The 20,704-nt window shown below is 39.0% G+C and overlaps 3 protein-coding genes across 8 annotated transcripts in view; 2 read left to right on the top strand and 1 right to left on the bottom strand.

Moving 5' to 3' along the window:
- Window positions 1-7,724, top strand: part of LOC115582826 (serine/arginine-rich splicing factor 3-like) — a 28,522-nt gene extending 20,798 nt beyond the window's left edge. For 4 of the 5 annotated variants that reach the window (XM_030419038.1, XM_030419042.1, XM_030419039.1 and 1 more), the window contains 8 exons: window positions 305-378; window positions 2,733-2,821; window positions 2,938-3,075; window positions 3,156-3,237; window positions 5,110-5,224; window positions 5,754-5,852; window positions 5,959-6,035; window positions 6,132-7,724. In XM_030419038.1, the coding sequence (XP_030274898.1) occupies window positions 305-378; window positions 2,733-2,821; window positions 2,938-3,075; window positions 3,156-3,237; window positions 5,110-5,224; window positions 5,754-5,852; window positions 5,959-6,035; window positions 6,132-6,219 (762 nt within the window). In that variant the 3' untranslated portion in view covers window positions 6,220-7,724. The remainder of the gene's footprint in view (window positions 1-304; window positions 379-2,732; window positions 2,822-2,937; window positions 3,076-3,155; window positions 3,238-5,109; window positions 5,225-5,753; window positions 5,853-5,958; window positions 6,036-6,131) is intronic. The other variant, XM_030419041.1, reaches the window with a different exon arrangement.
- Window positions 7,725-8,520: 796 nt separating this feature from the next.
- On the bottom strand, window positions 8,521-14,193 carry trub2 (TruB pseudouridine (psi) synthase family member 2). The gene is made up of 8 exons (XM_030419045.1): window positions 13,933-14,193; window positions 13,599-13,733; window positions 10,856-10,930; window positions 10,329-10,390; window positions 10,151-10,232; window positions 9,964-10,036; window positions 9,618-9,754; window positions 8,521-9,528 (listed from the first exon to the last, which is right to left on the bottom strand). The coding sequence occupies exons 1-8, from the start codon at window positions 14,048-14,050 to the stop codon at window positions 9,203-9,205; spliced, it is 1,008 nt and encodes a 335-aa protein (XP_030274905.1). The 5' UTR covers window positions 14,051-14,193; the 3' UTR covers window positions 8,521-9,202.
- A 1,269-nt stretch (window positions 14,194-15,462) lies between these two features.
- On the top strand, window positions 15,463-20,379 carry hdhd3 (haloacid dehalogenase-like hydrolase domain containing 3). 2 transcript variants are annotated; one of them, XM_030421641.1, is made up of 4 exons: window positions 15,463-15,524; window positions 15,626-15,935; window positions 19,178-19,512; window positions 19,752-20,379. In XM_030421641.1, the coding sequence occupies exons 3-4, from the start codon at window positions 19,183-19,185 to the stop codon at window positions 20,145-20,147; spliced, it is 726 nt and encodes a 241-aa protein (XP_030277501.1). In that variant the 5' UTR covers window positions 15,463-15,524; window positions 15,626-15,935; window positions 19,178-19,182; the 3' UTR covers window positions 20,148-20,379. The 2 variants fall into 2 exon arrangements, with proteins under 2 accessions (XP_030277501.1, XP_030277500.1); XM_030421640.1 differs by lacking the exons at window positions 15,463-15,524; window positions 15,626-15,935 and adding an exon at window positions 16,610-17,434.
- Window positions 20,380-20,704: the final 325 nt, after the last annotated feature.

Consider the following 20,704-nt stretch of genomic DNA (forward strand, 5'->3'; position numbering starts at 1 on the left):
GGGACTACAAACTACAAATTCCTGAAAGTCTGATAATAGCCTCAAATAGTACTTCACAAAACAAACACCACACTTTCCATGTGCCAGAGGATTACTCCCGTCAAACGCAAAGTTTAGATCTGTAACTGCTGACTTTCAAGGGCTTAGTTTGAAAAATATGAAGATGATCTTCTTGGTTTGACAAACCAAAGAGAAAACAATATGTGAGCTGTATGTCAAATATAGAGATTATAGATGAACTCTGCAATCAAGGTAGAATCTGCTCAAGTGTCGCCTCATGATGGAGATGTTTTTGGCTGTGCAGGTTGATGAAAGTGCAAAGAAACCATCATCCAACATCAGCAACTCAAAGGCAGGCGAACACTTGAAGCCTGTGAGGTAAGTGTGGTTTATACTTCTTCCTTCTCTTTTTCTTAACATGTAAACTTTTTTTTGAGTATTTCTTTACTGACTTTGTTTGCTGTTTTCATTTCTGTGTTTTAGCTTTTTTCTTTTAAAGCTCTTATTTTACTATTCTTTTATTTTGTTTTTACATTTTTGAAATTAAATATATCTATCAATTAATCCAAAAAGTCAGACACGGACTGACTGCAGCCTCAAAGGCTTGTCTAGCTGCCTCATTAACTTCCGGCAGTAAAGTGTTAATCTACTTGGTTGAGTTAGCATCACCGGTGTATCAGCTGAGCATCAGCTGCTATTCTACTTGTTGGCTGCGTTCAGCTTATCAGGAAATAAGATGCCATTCACAGATAGCTGTGGCAGACATTTATCTGTTGTGTTACACCAATTCTGCATTGGCCCACCCATGAGCTGTTGGCTCATGACATCCCTGCGATCATCTTTTAAGGTTACATAAGTGCTGAAAGATACTTTGTAGCAGTTAACTTTGAAAAGAAATATTATTTTCATGACAAAGATGTGTATCTTGTGTAAGGTGTATGATCGATTTAGTGCCAGTTCAAAGACGCAATGAAAGACTGAATGACTTTAAAATAGTTTCGTTATTTTTCTTATAATGATGACTTAGTTTTTTACTTTTTGCCAAATTGTTATTTTCAACATCAGTATCAGCCGCGAACCTCACAATCAGTTATCAGTCACGATCCTTATTCATATCAACATGGATCAACTGTCAGTAAAATTATAGCTCTATTACAGCTTATTTGATTTAATTACAGGCTCACTGGATCACAGTGGTTATATACAGCAATGAACTATAACCTCAGCCACTAAAACATCAGTGTAGATAGTCTGGGTTCATGTGAAACTGTTAATCAGAATCAGTAAACAATGATTATCTCAAGAGTTATGTGACCTAACTCTAACCCTGAGACATTCGATTTACCCTCCACATAGTTTTTAGGCAAAGTATAATATTTGCCAGCCTGTCATTTAATCCCTTTTGTATTTTTGCACAAACACTTCCACTCAACCATGTGACTCATCCAAGCGGCTAAGCCTCTGACTCACACAAGCCTGAGGTGTACACTTATCATCACGCATAAGTTATATGTAGCAAACACACTATGTGGCGAAACAGGTTTGTTTCAGGGATGTTAGTGACATTGGTTGTTTTGTATCCAGCTTCATAACAGGATGAGACATGAAAGATGGACACGATCGATAGTGTATCTGCAGCAGAGTTACTCTGATGCTAAATCAATCAATCGTTGAGTCTCACCACCAGAACGTAAAAAATACTGACACTTCGGACTGGCAGCTCAGGTTGGATTCCAACCCATAGTGTCTACTTGATGACGTGTGGGAGACACACAACAATCAGTTTTGTTGCTTTAAAAGACAAGATGCGGGACGCCGTTAGCTCAGTTGGTAGAGTGGACGTCCCATGTGCAGAGGCCTTGTCCTCGCTGCAGCGGCTCAGGTTCGAATCCTGGCCTGGGGTTATTTGCTGCGTGTCACTGCCCCTCTCTCCTTCATCCTGTTTCCTGTCTAGTCTGCAGCTGTGCCATCAATAAAGCCTTACAGAGGCCAAAAAAAATACTTTAAAAGACGAGTTGCAAACAAAACTGTTAAAAACACTTATTCTCCCTCAGTCAGTTTTAACTTTTAATCAGGTGTCTAATGTAGGATGGGACAAAGGGAAGGGCTCATTGAGATAACAATAGTTTTGTGCTTTTTAGAGGAGGGCTTTCTCTGTGGAGGAGGAGGTGTGTTTTATGAATTCTTGTATGTTTTTTAACTTTGTTTACTGCTTTTTTTCCCCCATGTTTGTCCTTTTGACACAATGACAGGTTGTTTTTTGATTAATGTATCTATTTCAATATCTTTTTTATTTAACTAGCTAATGTTATAATCAAAACTGTTTCGTTCTTTATGTCCTTCCTTATTCTTTGTGTGCTTTGGCCACACATAAAAGGTAATGCCACTTAAATCCATTGAATTGAATTGAAATTGAAAGCAACCTTGACTCGACCGTGTCATATTTTCTTTTATATAAGTCAGAGGAAGAAATCTGATATTATTTGATGTGATTTGTTAATTTAAACTGACAAAGATGAGATTATCTTTCATCTACCTTTTCTACAATTTAAGTGAATCTTTAAAATTGATTTACTGCACACACGAAATGACAGACTCAAAAAAGTAGTTTTTAAAGGGTTAAGCAGAACACTTGGTGGGGAATACTGACGACTGAACAAGAAACTTGCAAACTTTAAGTATGCCACTGTACAGCGCTTTGTTTGAACTGTTCTTGGTTGTCTGTTCCACAGTGAGAAGACTCCTGCACACGTGACGACAGTTCAACATCCTTATGCTGAAATCCGCCTTAGTCAAGAGAGTCAACAGTCATTATCTCTTGGTAAACAGAACATTCATTAATTCCTCTCAGCAGAGTGTAGCTGACTGTAGACCGATAATGCATGAAGAAATAGAAATATAATGTGTGACCAGGAGGTGTGTTTGTTTTCATTTCAGCAGGTAGTTCGACAGGAGCAGCTTTCAGATCAAACAGATACAACGTGCTGATGGTTGGAGACAGCAGTGTGGGAAAAACCTCCTATATTAAGAGAGCTCAAAGTGGGAAGTTTTCTTTAGACTTACCCGCCTCTGTTGGTAAGATCCCGATTCTATTCTACTAAATTCCCATAAATGCATCTAAATACAGAATAATGTAACATGAATACATTCTGTAGGCATTGATTCCTTTATGTGGACTGTGGTGGTGGATGGAAAACCTGTTGTGCTGCAGTTGTGGGATACAGCAGGTCAAGAAAGGTGAGTTTATTTTTTTCTTTTTTGCATGTATGAACTGTTGGGGAAATATGAGTGATCCCATTCATTTTTACCATTTTGGGAGTCTGTTTTCCTCTTCAGGCAGTTATTGAGACATAAGTTGGTTGATTTCAGGGAGACTCAGGTAGAGCAGGTCAACCACTAATCAGAGCATCAGCAGTACTGAACCCAAAATTGCTCCGAGTGGTTGATCCGTCGGTGTGTGAGTTTATGTGTGAATGACTGGGTGTAAAAATATCTTAAGGCACTTTGGTAAGGAGGTGCTGCCCTGCTCCTGATGAGCAGGTTACCACCACCATAAAGTCTTTCAACAAGTTTTTAGAGCGCTTTTCATCTGAATAGTGCATTTACCATTTCCTCAGTGCATATTGCATGTATGAGAATTGTAAATCAAAGATATCAGAGATACTTTGGACAGTGCATTATGATATACACAAAGCCTGAGGCACAAAATATTTCCAAATCCTGGTCAGCTTTCAAGTTTCATCTTAGCAAGTGTTAAAAAGATCAACCGTTATTTATGAGTAGGAGGTAACATACAGTATACAAAGTATTCTACCCCCTTTGTATCCATAAACTACAACTAACATTAATATAACTATTAAGGTGATTTGGGGTCCCTCATAGTCATAGTGTCCTTTAGGTCGATCTTGACACTGACACGCTTGCTTTGTGTGCCTCATGAAGAGCACGCTGAACCACTTGCTGTAGGCCAGATGTCATCAATGCACAGTTCACTTTTTTGGTGTGATCACGTAACGAGGCGCACTGTCTGGTCCAGCAGCTCTGCTGTGGGTAGGAACAGTACAGACATTGTGAGGAAGTCATCATCAGAGGTACAGGGTGTTATTTTGAGGTTTATGATGACCTGAATGTTTGCACCACATGTACTGTGTGTCTTTTTACTCCTGGAAGTGGGGATGGATCTTCTGTGTATGGGTACACTTTACCTATCTGGTGGCTGGGGCAGCTTGTCCCTCTGTCCCAAGGGCTTCCTGAAGACAATATCCTCCAGCAGTCGTACAGCTTGGCCTGCCAAGACATCTCATGGGCACACTTGCCAAATCTTTCATAAATAACATCTGCTATGCACTTTCTATTGTTGCCGGTCAAAGAAATTGTAAACAAGAGATACCTCAGAACATGTTGTTCTGTCTCCTTCAGGCCAGGTTGTAACCTGTTCAGGAACTGGTTGGCATACCCAAGCATTTTTTTTGTACTGTGGAATTAGGACAACATGTCCATGTGTTCATTTCACATGTTGCATGTGGGCTGACCTGTTTAGAATAGCGTTGTTTGAAATGCAATGTTGGTTTTCAGCCACATAAATGTCACCACTGAGATGGTCAAACCAGGTCATCGTTTGTCATGTAAACTCATTTTAACATCAGTTGTGTCATTTTTGCTTTCAGCAGATATGGATTCAAATTTAGACTGCAAGCCCCAAAACACAAATAAAAGGAGATGACATAAAAACAGGACAGTCTGACACAATTTTGTGGATTTGAAATATTGAAACACTCTTGAATTCATTGTTGAGGCTGTTGTGCAATCACCGTATTTGTTTACATCACCAGTCTTTCCAGGAAAGATTGAGTGTGTTTCTTGAGAAACACCTCAGGGGAGGTTTTGCAAACTTAACTAACCAGAATCATTGTATAATTAGAAGCAGACACTCTACTTTTGAGGCTCATGACCAAGTATTTTTTCACCATTTTGCAACACAGTTTTGTGATGTTCACTTGTTCATGGTTGTGAGAAAAGTAATTAACTTGTTGTTTTGTTATAAAGTTTGTGGCTTCTTCTGATTTAAAGAGGTCAGATTTCTGATGACATCTTTGTTGTTCTTCAAAGGTTTCACAGCATCACAAGACAGATTTTCCATAAAGCCCAGGCCTTTCTCCTGATGTATGACATCACTTCCTCTCAGAGTTTCTCTGCAGTCAGCTACTGGGCAAACTGTATTCAGGTGAGGTGTTCAGAAAGCTTGAGCGGCTGTTTAATGATGTCACCCGTCAAACAACTGGCTTTGTTTACAGTGATTTTTGAAAGTACAGGATTCTATTGAAGGCCACATATACTGTACAATGGTTTATATGTATAATAAATATTTTTGTTATAATGAGTGTGTACTGAAACAGCAGCACATATTACTAGTGAGGTGGAAAGGTTAGCAGTAGTGCATTTAATAGCGTGCAATATTTAGGTTATTTACTCGAGTATTCCCATTAATTACTTTACAACATTTTGTAGGTAAATATTGTACTTTTACTGCACTGCATTTATTTTTTAATTTAGTTACTTTGCAGACTCAGATTATTAAAATATAATCAACACATAAATGATGCCCAGTAGTATATAAAATAGTTGAAAATTAAGCATATTTACCAGGTTCAACATTTAAGTGATGTACACATTAAAGCATCCATAATTATAATTATATTAATTACATCCATATTTGTTCTGTCAGTCCCAACAATAATCAAACTGTTTTGCAGGAGGGGGCTGCAGAAGATGTGACCATTTTACTTCTCGGGAATAAGAGTGATCATGCAAAGCGGCAGATAAAATTTCAGGAGGGGGAAGTTCTCGCTAAGGTATCTGTGGCATTACAACCTCTCACACTGTTAGCTCGTCTGCTGGTGTCAGAATATAATACTGATTATGAAACATGCACTAAAGACAGCAGTTTTACTTCCACAGGAGTACAACTATGAATTCATGGAGTGCAGCGCTGCCACGGGCGAAAATGTGATTCAGTCTTTGGAGACTGTGGCCAGGTATAGACATCCCACCTCTGACTTTTCTTTTATCCTGCGCTTATTTTTTAAAAGCCTAAAGTTCTCTAATCTTGGTGCTGATTGTGTTGTTGCCAGGATGTTGAGTCAAAAAGTTGAACCAAGAGAGGAAACCACGGTGTTGCACAAAGAGCCCCAACAAAAAAAATCATCAGGATGTTGCTGAACAGATTTGTCAGAAGCCTCAGTGACCAACATCTGAAAAGTTTGTTTGTACATTACAACTAGAGCTGTTAAATTATAGATTGTATTCATTTATACAAATGTAAGTTACATTTCCTTGTTACTACTGCTTTCATCTGGTTTATTATTTCTAACAAGCTGTACAACTAAATAGTTGATGTAGAGGATAATATAGAGAACAATTTAAGTGTAAGATATTCTAGTATCATAAAATATCCTTTTTATATACTCTTTAGAGAGGAAGCCTCAAAGGAGACTCTACTGTATACCTTCTTGTATATACTACACTGTATAGCGGGCGCAGGCTTTCTTTAGAGGAAGGTGAATAAACACTTGATCAGTTTTATCTTGTTAAATTGTTTTTCCTACTTGAATATGAAAGCCTTACTGTTCTAGTGCAATTGCAGATGATCACATGAAGTCATTGTCTTTTGACTCTTGTTCCAGGCGGATGCATTTCCATTTGAAGATGTATTAACAATATCAGTTTTATTTTTCAGGGTTTTAGGCTGAAAAACTGAGAGAATCTGTTACATTGTAAGGCTATTGAGTATTTGTTCTGTTCTTTGTACAGTGTCTATTCTTTGTGCTTAATTCATGACACAAATGTGTATTTAATTGAGTGGGTAGACATATTTAAATGTATAAATCGAAGGCACCAGGCAAATTACTTCTTGGAAGTTACAATACATGGTACAAAACTGATATTACAAAAGGTCTACTAAATTTTGAGTAGTAATACATTTTGAAGTACATTTCAGTGTTCACAAGCAATTTGTGCAATACGCCTGTGAACAAAAGCATCTTGTTATTTTTGCAGTTGTCAACAAACAGTGTTGTTTAATAATCCCATCAAGTGTGTCATGATTTTGTATGTTTACCATCTGTTCTACATGAACACTGTCAGCACTTGTCTTACTTGCAGTTCCCATGTCTGCCAGATAATCATAAATACATTTCATGGCTCTATAATTAAAGACGGCAGCTGTGAAATGCTTAACAGGCTTTAAATATACATGCAAAATATGTTTTATGTTTCTGTGCACCTCTCTATGACCTGCATCGTTAAATGCCTTTAATTTGTTTGTGAAGTTGTCCTTATGTCGTGTCTTGTGCTAAATAAACCTCCAGAACATAACTGCGTGCTCTGGAAGTTAATTTGTGTCCTCGTGGAAGTCGTCTTTCTCAACACTGACAAAGACAACAGTGTTCCGACTGGAACAACAAGTCCTTCTCTGGTATGAAGAGCACGTCAACGGCAACAATGGCACCACTGCAGTAACCTCATAAGATCCCAGAAGAGCTGTTGTGGGAAACAGAAAATGCTGACACACCATCATCCAACATCATCAGAGGACACCAAATCTGATATTAGTGATTGGCTCGGACTTCATTGGCGTCATTTAACAGGAGATTTATTCAGATAATTCAGTTTTAGGCTGGAACATGTACATATCATAACTCTGTTAAACATCAAACATCAGAAAACAGCGTTTTTTTGTTTCTTTTCAGGGGGCTGTAATTTATAAGAGGTTGCCAGGAAAACACTGTAATTTGGTTGTAAAAGACACAGTGTTCAATTAGTAAACTTCCAATTAGTCAGTGCCAGTTAATTCCTGCTGTAAAGAGTCCTTTAGCCACACAGCAGGTCAGCAGAACAACCCTTAAAAGACTAAATCTGTCCACAATGAAGCACAAAATTCAACATTTATAAGAATATAGTTCTGATAAATATTGAATATTTACATATAAAGGAAACCTGAAAAATTATTTAAATATATTTTTTATGTAAACCCTTGTAAATGAATTAAAGCAAAATATTAAAGGCAGTTTCAGAGTCTGGGCCAGAGAGTGGTTTAAATTCCTACTAGTTTCATAATTTGTTTCTCCTGTATTACACAGGCGATCTTTAATGGTTTCCAGTGGGAGAGCTGGCCTGCAGCTGTCTGTTGACTTTGGTTTTTTTTTGTCTCATGACAACAGAGACACTCCAACCACAGCAGGGATCAGAAGGTTGTTAAACAGAAGCAAACAGGATATGTCTTAACCATACCAGCAAACAACAGCAGAGAAGTCCCTGAAATAACTTTGACCTTTTGCCACAGGGGGGAGTACTTGCGCTAATAAAGCAGGTGTCTACAGACCTCATAGGATGTTGGTTTAAATTAAACTGTCATTAAAACACCTCTAAACCTGGCACCACTTTGCCCAAATGCACTGTTGAATCTTTTTGTGTATTGACACTGAAATAAGATCAAATGGCAAGAAAACCACTAAACACAAATCTTGAAAATCTTTTGAATTTATTTTCACAATAATAAATAAAGTTTCATATTAACATTTGGGGAATAATTTAATGTTACCCACACAACATTTAACAAAGGTTAAAACACTGGAACATTCATGCCACAGACTGATCAATAAGGTTTTTTTTTTAGGGCCAGTACTGATGCAGATTATTAGTAATCAAGGACACTGATAACCGATATTTGGGAAGAATAAAATTATACCAGTAAACGTAGAAATTTTGTTGTCAAATTTTACAATAGCCAGTGATGGAATATAACTGAGTACGATTTACTCAAGTAAAGTACTTAAGAACAGTTTTGAGGTAAATACTTGAGCATTTCCATTTTCTGCTCATTTATACATCCACTCTCCTATCGAATGCTGCGTCAGAGCTAAAGTAGCACATTTTTAAATTAATTGTTTTTTTTGGTGATCAATCTATAATATGAAATAAATATAAATTTCAGCCCTGATAAAGCAGGCCAGTAATCGGTCCATCCCTAATACCTGAGATACATCAGCTGTTCTTATAGATGGAGGAGAGAAAGGTTGCATATTAAACAAAAAGCATAATGTTGTGAACCTTGTCCACTTTTCACCCTTGGAAACCAGCATTTCAGCAGTTCAGTTCTTTGTGAAATGTTTGGGATCAACTACCAGAGTGACTCAGCGACAGCTTATTTAATTCTACCTTCAGCTGTAGCTGCTTCATCACTTGTTTCATTTTGTTGCCTGGCTGTCGTATTCTCTGGTGGTTGTAATCCTGAGTCCTTGATCTGTGTGTGGGGAAATCTTTTGTTCTTTTTGGAGGAGTGGTATTGACTGATGGCCTGCCTAACATCAGAAGCAGTCCACTGGTGGTGTGTCAGGGCATCCTGCAGGGTGAAGGGGCCGTCTCGGGTCCGTCTGACTGCTTTACATACCGCCGTGCTGCGAAGCTCGAGTCCGATCTCATGTACAACTTTGCGCAAATATTTCTGAGTTTCATTCAGACACTGCACCTCTGTAAGTAAACAAAAAAAAAAACAAACAAGATCTTGATCTACATATTCTATACAAGGTTTCCCCTGTGTTCGACTGAAGATTATTTACCTAAAGTGAAGTTGGGAGGCTGGAAGCGAATGCAACGCAAGCCTGTCAAGATAGGCTGTGATTTCCCTTCTGGACCCAGTAAACCTTGTGCAGCCAACTCATAGGCTTCCTGTGAACGCATGTCTACGTTGGAATACCTGTATTAAAAAAGAGTTTAAAAAAAAAAAACAGTCATCAATCCGCACTCAGTATAATCATACAGCACTTTGTGGACCGATCTATTATATGTAAAGCGAGGTTTTCTTCAAAAGTACAGAGGTAACTGTCGACTAAGGAGGAATTTAACAGTAAAAATGTCAATATTGTGTTTATAGAAATGTAATTAATTTTAATGTAGTTAGCATACATTAACAAGGCCTTCTGATTTGCTCCCTGCAGCATCGCCAAGACCTTGTCCAGCTTGTCCTGTGTGATGTGACCTGTCAAACACAACCATATTTTAGCGTCAGATACAGCCGAGTCTTGTCAAACCGCTATCCAGGGAATTAACAGCTAAAACTGAACATATTTAAGAAAAAACTAAAGCATCGTACCATAGGTGGACCTTTCCACAACTCTGCCCGCATGAGAGAAATCATCCGTTGCAGTCCCAAATTCACCCTCCAGTGTGTAATCCTGAAATATATCAAACAGCATTTAATCTTAAATATTGCATCTTTACACATCTGATGTAAAAAAAAAAAAAAAAAAAAAGCAGGAATGATAAATTACCCTGGTGATTCGTGTTCTGTAGAGATCGCTCAGGGCCCTGTTTCCATTCCCGACAGCAAGAACTAAAGTGACAAAGGTGTGAAAAAGAAGCATCGTACATTAAATACAACTAAAGATGCAATGATCCATATGCACGTGACCGGAATTTTAACCTAATTTAAGTGCACTCTTTTCATTTGTCCTTTCATCCCACAGACACGCAGAGACATGAAGGTTACTCCACTTGACAACAAAGGGGATTGTTATATAGCTCTGTTGGCACCTGTTTTCTTTGGGGGAAATAAAACATAAAACATTGTTCAGGAACTGAGCATTTACTTTGAGGAAAATATAAAGTAAAGCTGTGTTGTCTGAAACAGAGCAGACAACTTTTTTATTCCGCTCACACACTCATTAAAGAAAGACACAAAAACATTTGTGTATGCTGTTAATTACAGTTCTTAGGGGGAAAGAAAATGGGAAAAGGCAGCTCAGACTTTTGAAAGAAACAGGGTTCCCTGTGTGATAAACTCTAAAAATATCCATACCTAGGACACCAGAGGAGGGTGCATCCAGGCGATGTCCTACTCCAACTTTAATTTGCTGGAATTCAGGTCCAGTCACTGAAATAGAAGAGAAATTACATTTTATTCACTCAGTTCTCAATGAGCGCAAATATATAATATGCATTTATATATCAATCAGGCGTTCCAGCTAATCTTAACATGCACTAATGTGGGAATTAAGTCAGTATTGTGTCATCAGGCCAAACTTCATTTACACTCATGGACGAAAGTATTTGCACCCCTGGAACTTTTCCAGAAAATGCACCATTTCTCCCAGAAAAGTGTTGCAATTACAAATGTTTTGGTATACACATGTTTATTCCCTTTAAGTGCACTGGGACAACACAAAAAAGCATAAGAAAAAAGCCAAATTTGACATCATTTTAAACAAAACTCAAAACTTGGGTTGGACAAAATCAAACTTAATATTTGGTTGCACACCCTTTGGAGAAAATAACTGAACCAATCGCTTCCTATAACCAGCTACAAGTTTCCTACACCTCTCAACTGGAATTTTGGATCACTCCTCTTTCGCAAACTGCTCCAGGTCTCTCAGATTTGAAGGGTGCCTTCTCGCAACAGCAATTTTGAGATCTTTCCATAGGTGTTCTATGGGATCCGGACTCATTGCTGGCCACTTCAGAATTCTCCTGCGCTTTGTCTCTAACCATTTCTGGGTGCTTTGTGAGGTATGTTTTGGGTCATGGTCCTGCTGGAGATTGACTTGTAACCTTGAGATTGTTGATATTTTTCGACAACTTTGCTTCTGAAGTCCTCAGACAATTCTTGGCTCTTCTTTCTCCTCTCCATGCTTGATGTGGCACACACAGGCACACAACACAAAGGTTGAGTCAACTTTTACACACTCTAACTGGCTTCAGTTTCCATTTCTATATAGCCAGCACCTGTTACTTGCCACAGGTGAGTTTAAACGAAGATCACATGCTTGAAATGAAATTATTTACCCACAGTTTTAATAGGGTGCCAATGATTTTGTCCAGTCGATTTTTGGAGTTTCGTGTAAAATGATGTCAAATTTGGCTTTTTTCCTTCTGCTTTTTTGTGTTGTCCCAATGCACTTAAACAATAACTTTTCTGGGAGAAATGGTGCATTTTCTGGAAAAGTTCCAGGGATTGCCAATACTTTCATCCATGACTGTGTAGTCGACCAGAGCAGGCAAGTGCAACTAATAACATTACTGTAACACTAAAAGACTTACACCTGATATGACAAATTATCAGATTTGTATTGTATTATTATCATTATTATTTAGGAACAGTACTGTTTATACTGACAAGACACTAAGTAAATTAATAACTTAATTAGTTGTACAAACATAGCACCAGTAGCGCCAAGATCGAAAAGTGGCTAAAGGTATGTCGATTGCTGCTTAACGGCATATACCGATCCCTAGAATGGCATACCGATCCCCAGACTGACATACAGATTCTCGGAGTGGTATATACCGATCTCCAGACTGACATACAGATTCTCGGTGTGGTATATACCGATCCCCAGACTGACATACAGATTCTCGAAGTGGTATATACCGATCCCCAGACTGACATACAGATTCTCGGAGTGGTATGCTGCTATTATGCCGCTGTTATTCCACCGACACATGACGGTATGTGCCGCTTGAGATTGTTACTGAGAGACTGTTGGATGGGTACCGCTCCCTGATGAATATGCAAATGTAATGCCATTGGGCTGGTTTGACAAGTACAGCCGTAAACATATACTTTTTTTTTTTTTTTTTTTTGTCTTTATTGACAATGCTAACTTAACACTTTACCGCAAGTAATGTTATGTTGTTGGGATTGTAGGCATATAGACAGTAATTACACGTGGGACTCTTACGATATGATAGAAAAGCAATATGTCTAAATGTCCGCCTATAAACTACTTAAAGCTAATGAAAGCGCTAACCTTAGCTAACATGGCTAATATTAGCCCAGCGACCGTAATAATGAAAACCCATCACTAAGTATTGTTTTGTTGGCAGGCTCAAAAGTTCTGCTATCGATTAGTCAGACTGGCTATAAGGTGGCTGGGTTAATATTAGCCATGTTAGCTAAGGTTAGCGCTTTCATTAGCTTTAAGTAGTTTATAGGCGGATATTTAGACATATTACTTTACTATCATATCGTAAGAGTCCCACGTGTAATTACTGTCTATCTGCCTACAATCCCAACAACATAACATTACTTGCGGTAAAGTGTAAAGTTAGCATTGTCAATAAAGACAAAAAAAAAAAAAAAAGTTTATGTTTACGGCTGCACTTGTCGTCAAACCAGCCCAGTGGCATTACATTTGCATATTCATCAGGGAGCGGTACCCATCCAACAGTCTCTCAGTGCCGTAACAATCTCAAGCGGCACATACCATCATGTGTCGGTGGAATAACAGCGGCATAATAGCAGCATACCACTCCGAGAATCTGTATGTCAGTCTGGGGATCGGTATATACCACTCCGAGAATCTGTATGTCAGTCTGGGGATCGGTATATACCACTCCGAGAATCTGTATGTCAGTCTGGGGATCGGTATATACCACTCCGAGAATCTGTATGTCAGTCTGGGGATCGGTATGCCATTCTAGGGATCGGTATATGCCGTTGAGCAGCAATCGACATACCTTTAGCCACTTTTCGATCTCGCTGTCACTCCATAGCACTGCAGTAACACATATAGAAATAGACAGGTGAGACAGGAGACACATACCCAGGGGATGCTTGGACAGTACTGGCACAGAGGCTACACTGAGTGTGAATCCCTTGGGTGCTTCAGTCTCACTGCCTGGCTGTGGCAAGAAGCGGACCTCCTGAGGAAGTGGCTGAGACGGTGTAGCATTTAAACCTAAAATAAGACACAAACAAGAGTCAACAGGATAAAGCGACTTGGTGAGTCCAAGGTTAAAATGTAAGGCTGACTGACACGTTGGTAAATGTTGAGCATTAGCTGTGTCACGCCTCGCTGTCAGAGCAGACGCAGACATGTAACCTGGAGAGTGCTTGATTGACGTTAGGATGACTTCTAAAGATTATGTTATCCTCACCTTTCAGCAGATTTGTCTCGATGCTGTCCCGCACAAGTTTCCAGTGGACGCCTGGAGGTTTGTATACACAAAACAGACCCTCTAACCTCCGAAACATCCGAATAGCTGGAGTCGCCATTATGTCAATAACATTCCGACTCGAAAAAGGTTACATCTGTTGAGATGTCTCCAGTAAACTGCGTGTTTTAAAAAACATGGGTTGCATTTCCTCTGCCTTACTTGACTTTACGCCATGTGATCCTTTGCGCATGCGTACATCTCTGGCAAATGCAGCTTGAGCAACCACTTTGTGAGCGTACTGCCGCCTGCTGACCTGGATGTATGACAGCACACGACAAGCCATAGGCGAGAAGAAAGGAAATGACGGCGTTGTAAAGGACAGAACAATACAAAAATTAGTGGGGTTAGGGTTTTTATACACACACACACACACACACACACACACACACACACACACACACACACACATATATATATATATATATATATATATATATATATATAATATATATATATATATATATATATATATATATATATATATATATATATATATATATATATATATACACATATATATATGCGGATGACAGCCAGATCTATATCCCCCTCAAAAAGTATATATTATAATATATATATATATATATATATATATATATATATATATATATATATATATATATATATATATATATGTATATATATACATATATATATATATATATGTATATATATACATATTATAAATCATACTAGATGGGTATTACCTTGCAATGTTATTCGAGGAATCATACTACACATAATCACTATTAGTCATATTAGTTGATACACCTGTGAAACATCATGCAGTGCAGTCTGCTTTTATAAATCTTTTACATGTTCAGTTTTTGTTGACATTATCAGAAAGGTGTTTATTCTACTTTGTGTTATTTGTTGAGGTCATAGTGGGTGGTGGTGCTGTGCTGGACTGCATTATCTCGACAATTGTTGCTTTTATTTTGGCTTAAAGTATTCAAGCCACCATGGTGACCTGGAAGATGGCAGGCCACACAAGATAATTAGTTATAAAAAAGAAAAACATCAGCATGAAGTGGCATGAAATTCATCATGTCATCAGCAGCACCTTAAAGTCTGATCTTACATGAATCGGAGGCCAATCGGGTGAGAATAGGATTAGTGTTCTACGATCACATTTTCTTTTATGTGTTAAGACTATACTTTGGGTATATCTTCTATAGAATTCTCTATAAAGACATTAGCTAGATATTTCAAACTGAACTGGTGCAGATTTTACCCTCCCTAATCTATCAAATTATAAAAAAACAAATTCAGCCGTTCAGTATCATGGTCAGGGACAGTTAAATTCGGCACCTTGGACACTGAAAAAAAGCACTGCAAGTCATTTACAACTATTCAGGTAGACACCTCCGCAACTCATGGGCAGAGAGGTATCTAGCCCTACCCGGCCTCGAACGAGTAACACTACGTATCCCAATGGTTGAGCGCATGCGCACTATCTCGCTTTTACCCATTTAAACCGCTCGGCCATCGGACTTAATGGTTTTCCGCATGGAAAAACGGCCTGGTCTATGGTGCGCTTTTAGTGTTGTGTTTCAAAGTCTAATGTACATCGAGGAACAACAGGGAGGCTGTTCTTCTTTATTTCTTACTTTGTTTATGTGTTTTTTTCAAGGCGGTGCGGTGGCGCACGCCTGTAATCCAAGTTCGCGAGAGGCTGAGGCTGGAGGATCGTTTGAGCTCAGGACCTCTGAGCTGCAGCGGACTATGTCGGTCGGATGTCTGCACTAAGTTCGTCCTTGGGGAGCTCGGGATCAGCAGGTTGTCCAAGGACGGCTGCACCATCAGTCACACCAGGCAATGTGACACCACACACACAGTCAACTAACAGGGTCTTCTCTCAGTCACTGAATCAACTTGGAGCTGATGGAGAGGAGAAAACACATACTTTTGCTGTCTTTGTCTAATATCTACCTTTTTGTGAGGTTGGTGGTGTGTGTGTGTGTGTGTGTGTGTCTCAAAAATGGTTTGGCTTTTTGTGATAATTTTGGAAGTTTGAGCTTCGCTGTGCAGTGATGTATGTGGTGGTTTGACACCAGAAGGTCATTTTCAACTCATCTGCTCAAAGAGTCACCTCCTATAAAAGCACGTTGGAAGCCAATCATTTTCAAGAATGGAACTTGCACAAAACTGAGACAAAGAGAGAATGTACCTTAGAGTTAAGCAAGAGGCATTTTGTGTCCAGTATTTCAACTTTTCAAATCATAAACATTCGTATCGTCAATGACAATGGGATCTTTTTTTTTAATGACGAAGAAGTAGGCTACAGGTCATTTTAAGATTTTTATTTTTTTTTTAAATAAGGTAAAATCATATGAGACACAAAATATCATTCAAAGCAGAATATCTTCCATGTGTTCAAACATTTCTGGAGTAGATGTTAAACAATAATATCTTTTTAAAAATAATTGTTTCTAATGTCCCTAGAAAGTTATTTGCCCCCCTGAACCGTTTACATACCTGTCCACCTTGAGGTGTAAAAAATAATGATTTAGCATTATTATGTCAAGGTCAGTATGAAAGAGCAAAAAAAAAAAAAAAAGAAAGAAAAGAAAAGGAAAAATGATAATTAAATTAATTAAATAGATTTTTTTATTATTATTATTTAATAGAAAAAAATCTAGCGTCCAGCTAGGTAGGTTCTGATTTCACCACCGCTTCTACCGCTATACTACAATCCAACTCAACCGGGTCCACTGCCGAACCCAGAGCCGGAACAAGATCGCTATCAGGGCGTCCCTCTGCCTGTGTTGGGGAGCCAGGCCCCAACCGTAGCTAATGGCCGGGACGGCCCGTCTGCGATACTAATGCAATCAACCAAGCGGGACCCAACGGATCAACCAGCTATGAGAAGGCTCTGAGGAGAGTCTCAGAGCCCGGCTAGCGGGAGCAGTATCAGTGAAATCATTCCTACAATATCGCATTAGAACTCCGCTCATATTTATAGGCCTCTGGTGTCGTCCTGGCATCACTCATGGTGCCCATTTATATTTTTAGCCAGTTATTATGCCTGACACACAGTCACAAGCAGTACTCCCTCACACCCTCACTCACCAAACAGTTTTCACATTTCAAATTGCTTTACTTTTGTAATTATTGGCCTCCGTTTGGCTGAGATGGCCTGAAAAGAATTTTCATGAAGTAATAATTCATGAGAATTCATAAAGGGGCGGAGCTACAGGGATGGCCGTGGTAGCACCAGAGTCCTATAGAGTCTCTTGGGGTTATGTGCGCTTAGAAATGGGTGAAAAAGAGGAACATAGGTCATTAATGTTGAGGTCGATCGACAGATTGAACGTCGGAGGAGCTGAAACTCCACAAGGTGGCGATAGCTACCCTAAAACCAAACAGCGAAGAAGAAGAGGACAGGAAGTGTAGCTAGCTAATGAGCTAAGCTTGTTTACAGTCTGAAGACTTGACTTCGGTAACGTTTAAACTGTCTTTTAGTTTTCGTAGCGGTTGTCTCTGCCGGAGAAACTCTCCAACATGTGCTGACAAGCAGCTAATAATGCGAAGTTAACGAGCGCGATGTTAGCTTAGCTAGTGATAACATTTCCATTTATATGAAGGGCGTTTAGCAGAAAAAGATAAGAATAAGTACAAGGAAATTTTACGTAACGTTACTGTCAGCTAGGTAACTTCTTGGTTTTGGGTTTAACTGTTAATGTTGCTAAACTTTGACGTAGTTTGTCACCATGAACCTCTAATTTTTTGTGAAGAAAATTAATGAGCGTCAGCAAGCGTTTAATATTAACCTCTATTGATAATCTAGCGTTAGCATAGCACAGGGTTGTCAGGTTCACTGTCACTTCTGACACTCTGATCTCTAACAATGTGTACTCCACAAAATGTCTTTAACACAGCATTTCCATGTCCAAAAGCACCTTTTTGTCTGATGGGTTCAAAGACATGTAACATGTTTCAGTAGGAAAAGCACAAGTCTAAGTAATTAAAGGGCAAATAGCTACATTTCAATTAACTGCTTCAGTTTAAGGGTCCTGGTGTTGATAATGCTGGTTAACTGTCATGATGTACTGGTGTACAAGCACTACAAATCCATGGTCCATCCACACAGGTGTTTCCCTTTTTATCTACATGGTAAGATATCAGCTAACAGGGCACTATGTGGTTTTGGAGAAGAAATTAAAACTAAATATTAATGTGATGATAATAATACAGACTTCCCATAACTGAATAATCAAGCTGTTCTCAGAGAAAAAATGTTAGAAGATAGAAATGTGGCAGGGTCTGCCACATATAAACAAAGTTAAACAATATGAAATTGTGTTGTCCTTTTAAGGTCACTTTGTTTAATCGGGTAATTCGGAAGACAGTTTGTTTTTTTAGTTTGTTTAGGCATAACAATTAAGTCATTAAAGATCGTTCTCTTTGGATTAAATGTACTCGCCAAAACTAAATAGTGCACCTATAAGACCGGATAATATACACTTTCAACCTTTTCATTGATCGAGCCTGATGACTTCATGGAAGTAAACTGCCAGCAAAGCCACATACCTCTTCAACTTCAGTAATGTTCTCATCAGCCAGAATCATTGAAAACACCTGTGTGGGTGAGGAGGCCTTTTGATGTTAGTAACAACAACACCTGCCAGTCCAAATGTCTAATGCGATAGAAGCCTTCACAGTTAAAGATTTAAAGTATATCAGTCATGGTCGATCAACTGTTAATAAGGGCGAGTGGCCCTCAGCTTGTGATGCTCTGGTTAAATAGACTATTGAGTATTATCCATTATTATGTCATGAATAATGTAAACCTTTACACAGGGCCCCTCTAAAAGACAAAAACAGACAATAAGCAAAGCTAAGGAAGGACCCAGCTTAAGGCTTTTATCATTTTGGCTGGTAAAATGCTTTAGAAGTGCATATCTCCAAACAGAATAATGAAATTACTACAAATTATTTTAAAATTGCTACCGTGGCTCGTGTCTTGTAAACAATTCAACCTGAACTCTAGTGAGCCAGATTGATGGTTGAGGAACCAAAAATATCTTTAAGACAGTAGTGTATTTTAATGGTACAAGTAAGTATAGTAGAGTAGATGTTTAGACAATCTGAATCATTCCAATACAAACATCCTGGTGATGAAACATTTATATGTCTTGTTTAGACCTTAATCTGTCTTGCATTTGTGGTGTTGCCTCTGAAGGTGTGATGCGAGCCCCTCTGCGATGGGTGCTATGGGATGTGAAGGACACCTTGCTGAAGGTGCGTGCATCAGTGGGAGAGCAGTACTGCAAGGAAGCTGAACGAGTGGGCTTGGATCTCAGTCCTGTGGAGGTCGAAGCTGCTTTCCTCCAGGCATATCGACAACAGTCCAGAGGATACCCAAACTACGGCATCTCTAAGGGCCTGGATGGACGGTCTTGGTGGATGGGGGTGGTGCGAGACACTTTCTCTAGGTGCGGGGTACAGGACCCAGCCCTGCTTAATACAGTGGCTCACAACCTTTATCATAACTTCTGCAATTCAGAGAACTGGGAGGTAAATAACATGTGATATTTATAGCATACATAAATGTATATTACGTTTTGTAATAAACAAAACCTATTTCCTGGTGGTTTCTGTGAAAAATGTGTCAGAAAAACAACATAATTAAAATGTTTTGTTTTAAAATGGTTATGTGTGTGTGTGTGTGTGTGTGTGTGTGTTAATGTAATCAGCAGTGGACAAAGTAGCACTAAAACATAAACTTGAATTTGTGTTATGTCTCCTTGATTTAGGTATTTCCAGACTCACTGAAGGCCCTGGAGCATTGTTCTTCACTAGGACTGAAGCTGGGCGTGGTGTCAAACTTTGATATCCGCCTTGAAGAGATTTTACGTGTTTGTGGCCTTCGGTCTCACTTCAGCTTTTTGATAACATCAGAGGAGGCTGGTGTAGCAAAGCCAAGTCCAGCCATCTTTAATCAGGCGCTGCTGAAATGTGGTGTACCTGCTGCCAGTGTAGCTCATATTGGGGACCACTATGTGAACGATTACCTCGCCTCTCGGTCTGTGGGCATCAATGGGTTCCTGTTGGACAGACACAACAAGCCAAACCGTCCCGACGTTCCTCGGAAGCATCTGCTCAGCTCCCTGGAGGAGCTGCCATCACAGCTTAAACAGCACATGGTGTAATGCCAGACAGTCATGGGCTCAAGTGCAAAGCTACTCAGCCTAACTCTGAACTGTGGTTCAGTTATTTGAATTCATTTCTGTGATCGAGCCACGTTTACCTGACTGGACTCCAGTCCACCAAAATGATGATACTTATCGAAAAAAAAATTTGTAATATAAAAACTGTATGTGCAGTGTGTAATTATGTATTTACTGTAAATGAATAGGGAGAAATAAATATCTATGGATTGTTCTGCGTCTGTCTTTGAATTTTTTCTTTCAGACGACAGAATTAAAGGGTTTTGAGACGTAAACTTGGTACTGAAAAACACTTATACAGTCGTCAGAGCTCCAAGTAATACATTGTGAGAACACTAACACTGAGAACACTGCAACCAAAATATAGGCAACACAGAGACGAGGAACATATAGATGGGTGTTAAAAGTAAAGAAAAAACAAGCACATAGCGTCCCAGTAAGTTTTTGGGCCACCATCTGTGAACTCCACTGGGAGTATGAACCCATTTCCTCCAAAACACACTCCCTCATCTAGTGTTATTCCAAAATCTCCCAAAGAT

This window comes from Sparus aurata, chromosome 6 (genome assembly GCF_900880675.1).
Source record: "Sparus aurata chromosome 6, fSpaAur1.1, whole genome shotgun sequence".
NCBI lineage: Eukaryota > Metazoa > Chordata > Actinopteri > Spariformes > Sparidae > Sparus > Sparus aurata.